Source organism: Dipodomys ordii, unplaced genomic scaffold (assembly GCF_000151885.1).
Source record: "Dipodomys ordii isolate 6190 unplaced genomic scaffold, Dord_2.0 Scaffold12, whole genome shotgun sequence".
NCBI classification, from domain to species: domain Eukaryota; kingdom Metazoa; phylum Chordata; class Mammalia; order Rodentia; family Heteromyidae; genus Dipodomys; species Dipodomys ordii.
The window spans coordinates 3180000-3188657 of NW_012267228.1; the positions used below are offsets into that span (position 1 = coordinate 3180000).

An 8658-nucleotide genomic window follows, 5' to 3' on the forward strand; every position below is an offset into this window, starting at 1 on the left:
GATATGACCCACATTCAAAGTGTTGGGTGTCACTTTTAACATACCTTTTAAGGATCACCATTTTTGGTTTTCTTTTTTTCCCTTTTTTTTGGCACTGGTCCTAGGGCTTGAACTCAGAGCCTGGGAACTTTTTACTCAATGCTAGTGTTCTACCACTATAGCCACAGCTCCATTTCCAGGGGTATTTTTGGGGTTAATTGAAAATAATAAGACTCTCAGGGACTTTGCTGACTCAGGCAGCTTCCTGAGTAGCTAGGATTATGGACATGAGCCTCCAGTGCCTGGTTTGGTTTTGTTTCTTAGTTGTTTTTATTTTTTCATCACTCCTTAAAACAGTACAATCAGTACAGTTAAAACATATGCTGGAGTCGGGCACCAGTGGCTCACGCCTGTAATCCTAGTTACTCAGGAGGCTGAGATCTGAGGATCGAGGTTCAAAGCCAGCCAGGGCAAGAGAGACCGTGAGACTCCTATCTCCAATAAACCACCAGAAAACCGGAAGTGGCGCTGTGGCTTAAGTGGTAGAGCGCTAGCCTTGAGCTGAAGAGCTGAGGGACAGCGCCCAGACCCAGAGTTCAGGCCCTACGACCGGACCCAAAAATAAATAAATAAAATAAAAACCGGAAATGGCACTGTGGCTCAAGCAGTAGAGCGTTCTCCTTGAGCTGAAGAGCACAGGGACAGCGCCGAAGCCCAGAGTTCAAGCCCCACAACCAACCAAAAAATAAAAACAAAAACAAAAAAAATATGCTGGGGCTGGGCACTATGGATCAAAGTGACAGAGTACTGAGCTAAAGAGCTCATTAACAGTCCCCAGGCACAGAGTTCAAATCTCGTGATAGACAAAATAAAAAAAAAAATTAACATCATTTAAGATCAAACTAGAATGATCAAATGCAAATACATTTAGTCAAAAGTAGCAAAAACTCAAATGCTTGGCATGTGCTTTGCTTACCTTTTCGGTATCTACATGAGAGTCAGAGTCATCACGAAATTCTAGAGGTGCCAGGGGTTTGTCAATGATTGTTGTCTGGTCACCAAGCAGCTCCTTAGCTGGTTGCTCCCCAGGGTCTACAACCACTCTACTGTCAGGAAAGTCGCTGCTGTCAAGCACACGCGTCTCTCCTGACCTGACCTCTGGAGAGGACTCTTCTTTGGAAGGAGCAGTGACTGGGACACTCCTGGCCGGTCCTTCAATGTTCCTGACCAGTCCTTCCAGGCTCCTGGCCGGTCCATCCCCTCTGCTGGCCGGTCCATCCCCTCTGCTGGCCGGTCCATCCCCTCTGCTGGCCGGTCCATCCCCTCTGCTGGCCGGTCCATCCCCATTTCTGGCCAGCCCTTCCAGGTTCCTGGATGGTCCATCCCCACTTTTGGCCGGTCCTTCCAGGTTCCTGGATGGTCCTTTTAGGCTCTTCGCTGATCTTTCCAGGTTCCTGGCCGGTCCTTCCAGGCCTCTGGCCGGTCCTTCGACGCTCCTGGCTGGTCTTTCTCTGCTGGGATGCTCTCCAGAGCTTGGCTTCACCCTCGTGGTGGCAGCCTCTCCCTTCCTCTTGGGCACTGACTTGCCCAGGATACCCTGGATGGCTTTCAGGTAGATCATTGTGGAGCCCTGGTCTCGAAGCCTGTCCCTCCTTCTTTTCTGGACCTTGTCTGGGTCCTCCACACTATCATTCTGACTCTCAGCTTCAGCTGCACACTCAGAGTTCATGGAGTTACGAGAACTATCTTTGGAATCAATCTGGAAGGAAAATAAAAGATTTTGAAAAGGTTATATTCAGAGCAGTTCACACAGGAACACCTAGCAAACAACAAAGCAGTCCCACACGTACAAGGAAAAGTGTCTGTGAGCCAGCACTGGTGGCTTGTGTCTGTAATCCAGGAGACTCAATTCTGAAAACTCTAATCTGAAGCCAGCCCCAGAAGAAAAAAAAAAAAAATCTGTGAGACTCCCATCTCCAATAACCAGCAAAAATGCTGAACTGGAGTGTGACTTACCGCATCCAGTACCACCTCAGGTGGTAAGGTACCAGCCACAAGCAAGAAAGCCAAGCAAGGGGGTAAGGTCCAAGTTCAAAGCCCTACTATCTCTTTTTACAGAGCCCAACCGCCCAGATCTCAGGGGATTCTTCCCATTCTACTCCAAGCTTCCTTAAAACTTCCTGAGCTAGGTGCTAGTAGCTCACGCCTATAACCCTAATTACTCAAGAGGCTGAGATCTGAGGATCACAGTTCAAAGCCAGCCTGGGCAGCAAAGTCCGTGAGACTCTCATTTCCAATGAACCACAAAAAACCCAGAAGTGGTGCTGTGGTTCAAAGCGGTAGAGCAGTAGCCTTGAGCAAAAAAGCTCAGAGACAGGGCCCAGTCCCCGAGGTTCAAGCCCCAGGACTGACCAAAAAGCCAAACCAAACAAACAAACAAAAATCTTTCTGAAAACTCTACCCCATAATCTTGCTATCCAAGAACTAGAGGTACTCTCCCGACCCTCCCTGCTGCTCCCCCATTCTTAGAGACACACTTTTTTTCCTCTGCACTCACAGGGAAAAAAAAAAGCTAAGCTGTGTCTGCAACATTAAACTTGTGGTAACCTCCCGTCTACCGCAAGCCGAGCTAGCATGGCGGAAGAACACCCCACCATCCCATCACCAGCCTCCCCGAGCCTTTCCAAAGGCAGGGCAACTTCCACCTTCCTCAGCCAAGACCTGGACTTGCCAGTCCTGAAACCTGAACTCAGGAGTCTGGGTGCTGCTCCTGAACCTTTATACTTAAGGCTTGTGCTCTACCACTCCAGCCACAGTTGTACTCTGGCTTTTTGGAGGTTAATTGTAGATAAGAGTCTCACAAGCCAGGCTTATGTCTGTAATCCTAGATCAGGAGGCTGAGATCTGAGGATCATGGTTTGCTTCTGCCAGCCCAAGCAGAAAAGTCCATGAGACTCTTTTATCTCCAATTAATCACAGAAAGGTGGAAGTGGAGCTGTGGCTCAGAAGTGGCAGAGCACTAATCTTGAGCAAAAAAGCTCAGGGACAGCGCCCTGGCCCAGAGTTCAAGCTCCATGTACTGACAAATAAATAAAGGCTCTCATAAACTTTCTTGCCCAAACTAATGTCCTCAGATCTCAGCTACCTAAGTAACGAGGGTTACAGTGCCACCAGCACTCAGTTATTTTACTTCTGAGAAAAACTTTGAACTCAGGGCCTAGTGCTTGCTAAGACAGAGGCTTGACCATGAAAGCCGAACTCTGAGTCCTGAGGGGAATTTAACATGAACAGTACCTGACTGCCTGCCACCTCTAGCACACACACCCTCTTAGACACTGCTACTCACTCAACTCAGTCCCTCTTTATGTCTGCTGGACTCCTACTCATCCATGGAAGCCCCTTCCTTTCTCTGGCTGCCCCTCCACCCCTGCCTCAAAGGCCAGGTATGAGTGACACAGGCTGGAGTGGCTCCACCCACCACACTTCTGCTCGCCACCTCCATCCGACTGCTGCTGTTTGACAGTGAGAACCCACGTGCAGATTCTGGCTGTGTGTTGTTTTGTTTTGTCCAAGTCAAACCAGAGTCTAAGATTTTTAATGCACTGCTCAGTCATTCAGTAACTATTTGCTGAGAGAGACTGCCACATGGCTTTGAATTGGCAGCCCAGGATTCAAACTCAAGTTCTCTACAGCCTAGAAACCAAGGTGGAAGAGTAAGGAAAATAAGAAACTGAGAAAGAGGGCTGGCAAGGTGGCTCAGCGGTAGAGCGCTTGCCTTGCATGCCTGAGGCCCTGGGTTCGATTCTTCAGCACCACATAAGCAAAAAAGAAAAAAGCCGAAGTGGCGCTGTGGCTCAAGTGGTAGAGTGCTAGCCTTGAGCTCAAGAGCTGAGGGTAGAAGCGCCCAGGCCCTACGATCGGACCAAAAAAGAAACAGAAAAAAAAAGCTAAGAAGAAGGTCATTGAGGACATCTCCACATTTGATAAATACTTATCAAAATGAACTGCAGGAAATGAAAATGAGGTTTTTTCATTTTTGCTGTTTGTGTATGTCTTTGGGAGTGTAAGGGGAGGCACAGAAATGGAGGGGCAAAGGGTGAGCGAAAGCAGCAGTGGGACTCAATGGACATGTGCAACTGTAGGTGGGGATGGGAGGGAAAAACTGGAAGAGAGCAAGGGAAAAGATGACCCTGTCCAAAAAGAAATGAAGAGGAGGAACAAAAACAAAACCTGTACGTGCAGGGATCAGGCAGACCTTAATGAGAAGCGCCAACCACCTGGCTTCCAAAGGGACAAACACATTACCATTGGTGACTGAGCTTCCCTGGAGGCAGGAGGGGGGGCGAGGGCAGGTACAGTTCCACCCTACGTTCATGCCCAGCCTGAACATCCCTTCCCACCCTTCCTCCCGGTGCCAACAGGATCGCTGAGAAGCAAACTCCACCAAGTCACACCTCAGCTCAAACCCTTCATAGCCCTGCATTTGCTTGCAGAATAAATCCCAAATTTCTGGGCTTCATCTCCACTCTTCTACACACACCCAAGCACCCAGGACATTCAACAGAGACTGGATGGCAGTAACTGTTTCACAACACAAGGAAGTGTTGTGAATTTAAGGCAAAATTATGCCAATAACCCTGATCTTATTATGTGTAATATATGTGTGCCTAAATGTCACACTGAGCCCAATATGTATACAGAACGCAATGTTTCAACCACAAATCTCTAAATAAACAAGCAAATAAAGACCAAACTAAGATCATCAGCTACCATTACACATTGAGAAAACCTTTCCATCCAGTGTCCTGGAGGTAGTGCAGGCAAGGTGAGGGAGGGAAGCAGGAATCTCTAGTGTTTCTAAACTATATAGCAAGCCGGGAACCAGTGGCTCACACCTGTCATATCAAGAACCTTCTTAGGAGGCTAAAATCTCAAGGATTACAGTTCAAAGCCAGTGAAGGCAGAGAAATCCACTGAGACTCCATCTCCAAAATATCCAGCAAAGCCGGGGGCCAGTGGCTAATCCTAGCTACTCAGGAAGCTTAGATCTGAGGATCACGGTTCAAAGCCAGCCTGGGCAGAAAAAGTCCATGAGACTCTTATCTCCAATAAACCATTAGAAAACTGGAAGTGGCGCTGTGGCTCAAACGGTAGAGCACTAGCCTTGAGCTGAAGAGCATAGGGATAGCACCCAAGCCCAGAGTTCAAGCCCCAAGACTGACAAAAAAGTCCAGCAAAGAAATTAGGCTGGAGGTGTGGCACAAGTGGTAGATCATCAGCCCAGTAGCAAGCAAATTGAACAAGCAAGCTCCAGACCCTGAGTTCAATCACCAGTACTATATACATACACACAAAAAAGCCAACAACAAAAATAAACAAAATGCCCAGAAGCTGCAGGGGTAGCTCCAGAGCACAGCACTACCGAGCCTGGATTCTATCCCCAGAAGTGAAAAATAAAACGAAAGGCCAACACCCTCCCCTGTGAACGGTCTTTGTCCTGGCACTGAGCTCCTGGGGAGCCCTGTGCTCAAGACTGGACACAGTGAAGTGGTCCCTGTCCACGTCTCCAGTGCTGACCCAGGAGGCAGGTGGCTGGAGGCATCAGGACGGCGGCCCACAAGGAGACCTGGGAGGCCCTGGAGGACTTGGGGCTATAGTTTAGTTAGGGCGCCGCAGCTGTGCTTGCTCATGGGACTTGGAACCCACACTTCGGGGATGGAGAAGGAGAGCTGAGGGAAAGGTAAGAGGGGTTCTTTAAGTCCCCAGAGCCTTGTTTTTTGTTTTGTTTTTGTCAGTCTTAGGGCTTTAACTCTGGGCTTGAGCGCTATCCCTGCATTCTTTTGACGCAAGGTGAGCGTTCTACCGCTTGAGCCACAGCACCACTTCCGGTTTTCGAGTGGTTTATTGAAGATAAGAGTTTCTTGGACTGTCCTGCCCAGGTTGGCATTGAACATGATCCTCAGATCTCAGCCTCCTGAGTGGCTAGGATTACAGGCGTGGGCCACCAGTGCCAGGCAAGAGCCTTGGTTTTATTTATTTATTTTGGGTCCGGTCGTGGGATCTGAGCTCTGGGCCTGGGCGCTGTCCCTCAGCTCTTCAGCTCAAGGGTAGGCTCTACCACTTGAGCCACAGCGCCACTTCCGGCTTTTTTCTTTCTGCTTATGTGGTGCTGAGGAATCGAACCCAGGGCCTCATGCATACAAGGCAAGCACTCTACCACTGAGCCACCTTCCCAGCCCAAGAGCCTTGGTTTTAAACAAACACATCCTTAGGGAGGAACCCTTAGCAGTGCTGGTGATGAATAATCGGACTGGAAATATCTGCATCCTCACATAGACTTCCCACCTAACAGAAGTACCTTTTCCCATGTGCCTCTCCTCCATAGAGAACCTGACAAATCCACATGGATAAAGTAATGACAAGATTGAGTTGTGTCAACACACACCCATACTCACCTGATTTATGTCTGAATTATATTCAGAATTCTTATGATACAAACAGGTTTTCAACTCCCCATTATTTATCATTAAAAAAAAACCATGCACCCTCAAGAACCGAGGTTGTAAGACACACACTGAAAAAACCTGGGTTATAAGCTGGAAATGTTGCTCAGTGGTAGAGCATGTGCTTAACGTGCACAAAACTTTGGGTTTCACTGGCTCTCTGTGTGTAGGGGAGTGTGACAGGGGCCCTAGGAGTAAATGCTCCCCAGGACAGCTAGCCAATCAATGACTGTTCCATTCCTCAGCCTGATATAAGAACCCTTTAGACAAACCTGTGCTCCTTTGGGCCCATCTTTATTACTTCATTAAAATCCACTTTGTCTAGAAGACAGCCCAGCTCACCCCCTGAGGCCTACTCTCTACTCCTCCACATGCACAAGAGACTCCTTACTTTAGACCTGGAGCTCCAAAACCTAGGAGGGCAGTCATCCTGGGTTGCTGGAGAATCCTACACACTGCAACGCTGCCTGGCACAAACCAAATACTCAATAAATTCCTATTCAAGGCCTGACTGAACCAGTGGAAAAAATGGACCTACTGTGTGAAGCACTCAATCTGCCTCAAGGACTTAAGAATTCCTCTTAGTGTTTCCACTAAGTCTACTTTATTCTTATTATCTTTAAGTGTTTTACTAAAGGGTTTCAAAGCAATAAATTAGTTAATTCATTTTAATTCAATAAATCAGCTGGGCGCTGGTGGCTCACACCTGTAATCCTAGCTACTCAGGAGGTTGAGATCTGAGGATCATGGTTCAAAGTCAGCCACCGGAAAACTAGAAATGGTGCTGTGGCTCAAGTGGTAGAGTGCCAGAGTTCAAGCTCCCTGACTTACCAAAACATACATACATACATACATACATTTACCAAAACATACATACATACATACATACATACATACATACATACATACATACGCACCATGATCAGCTGTAAGTCTACTTTGAAACCTAAATTGGAATCAAGCTTAGGGTTAACCTAAAAAACAAAATGGGCCTGTAATCCTAGCTACTCAAGAAGCTGAGATCTGAGGATCTAGGTTCAAAGCCAGCAGGGGCAGGAAAGTTCATTAGACTATTATCTCCAGTTAACCAGCAAAAAGCCAGAAGTGGAGTGCAGTTCAAGTGTTAGAGCACTAGCCTGAGCACAAAAGCTCAGAGGCAGCATCCAGGACCTGAGTTCAAGCCCCAGAACAGGCACACACACAAAAAAAAAGCCACCAAAGCACCAAAACAAAACTTCAGTGTGTAGTGCTGGAAATCACAACTTTGGTGAAAAGCCATGCCAAGAACAAAATTCCCTGGCGGTTTAATTTGGAGTAGTTCAGAAAAATTCAAAGAACAAGGACCCTGTTCCTTAAACTGACTAAAATACCCATGTCCTCTGTCCTGGCCATTCCATCCTGTTCTGCATACCCCAGATCTTCTCCAGCCCTGTGGCACATTTACAGCTACCTAGGGAGCAGATAAAACCTACAATCTCAGCCCACTTGCATTAGTTTCTGTGGTGGGTGCACACTTGTATTCTAAGGCTTTTCAAGTAGTTTCCAAGTTTAATGACTGCCTCTCCCAAGCTATTTGGCACAACAGGAACAACACCAGGGATCCTCGAAGATCTGTGTGCGTGTGTGTGTGCACGCGCGTGCGCTTGTACTAGGGCTTGAACTCAGGGCCTGGGTGCTGTCCCGAAAGCTTTTTCCACTCAAGGCTGGATCCAGCTCCATCACCTGAGCCACCGCTCCATTTCTGGCCTTTTAGTGGCTAACTGTAGATCAGAGTCTCCCAAGCTTTCCCTGCTGGGACTGGCTTCGAACCTCGATCCTAAGATCTCAACTTCCTGAGTGGCTAGGATTTCAGGGGAGACCTCATTCAGTTGTTCGTTTGTTTTTAGTGTCCTCCCTTCGAAATTCCCATCTCGGTAGCCAGGGACAGGAGGCTGGGCCGACTGACCTGCCAGGCAGGCAGGGGACCAGGCACTCACCTTAAGGCTGCAGGGTTCCTCCTCGCGGGAAGCCATTTCTTCTAGCGAGGGGCTGGCGGGCAGCGGGGCTCCCCAGGCCGACAGGAACCCGCGGGGGCTCCGACTCAGGCAGCCCGGGGAGGCGGCCCCGCCTACACTCGGGCCCGAGGACTGGGAGGAGCCGGAGGACGAGGAACTTCGGCGGCGCGCGGAGCTCCAGG

The 8658-nt window shown here is 48.5% G+C and overlaps 1 protein-coding gene across 1 annotated transcript in view; it reads right to left on the reverse strand.

The window, feature by feature from the left end:
- The window catches only part of Tatdn2 (TatD DNase domain containing 2), a 25016-nt gene that overhangs the window by 12727 nt on the left and 3631 nt on the right, over positions 1-8658 (reverse strand). The window contains exons 2-3 of the mRNA XM_013010341.1: positions 8459-8651; positions 956-1738 (exon numbers count right to left, since the gene is read on the reverse strand). Of these exons, the coding sequence (XP_012865795.1) occupies positions 956-1738; positions 8459-8651 (976 nt within the window). The remainder of the gene's footprint in view (positions 1-955; positions 1739-8458; positions 8652-8658) is intronic.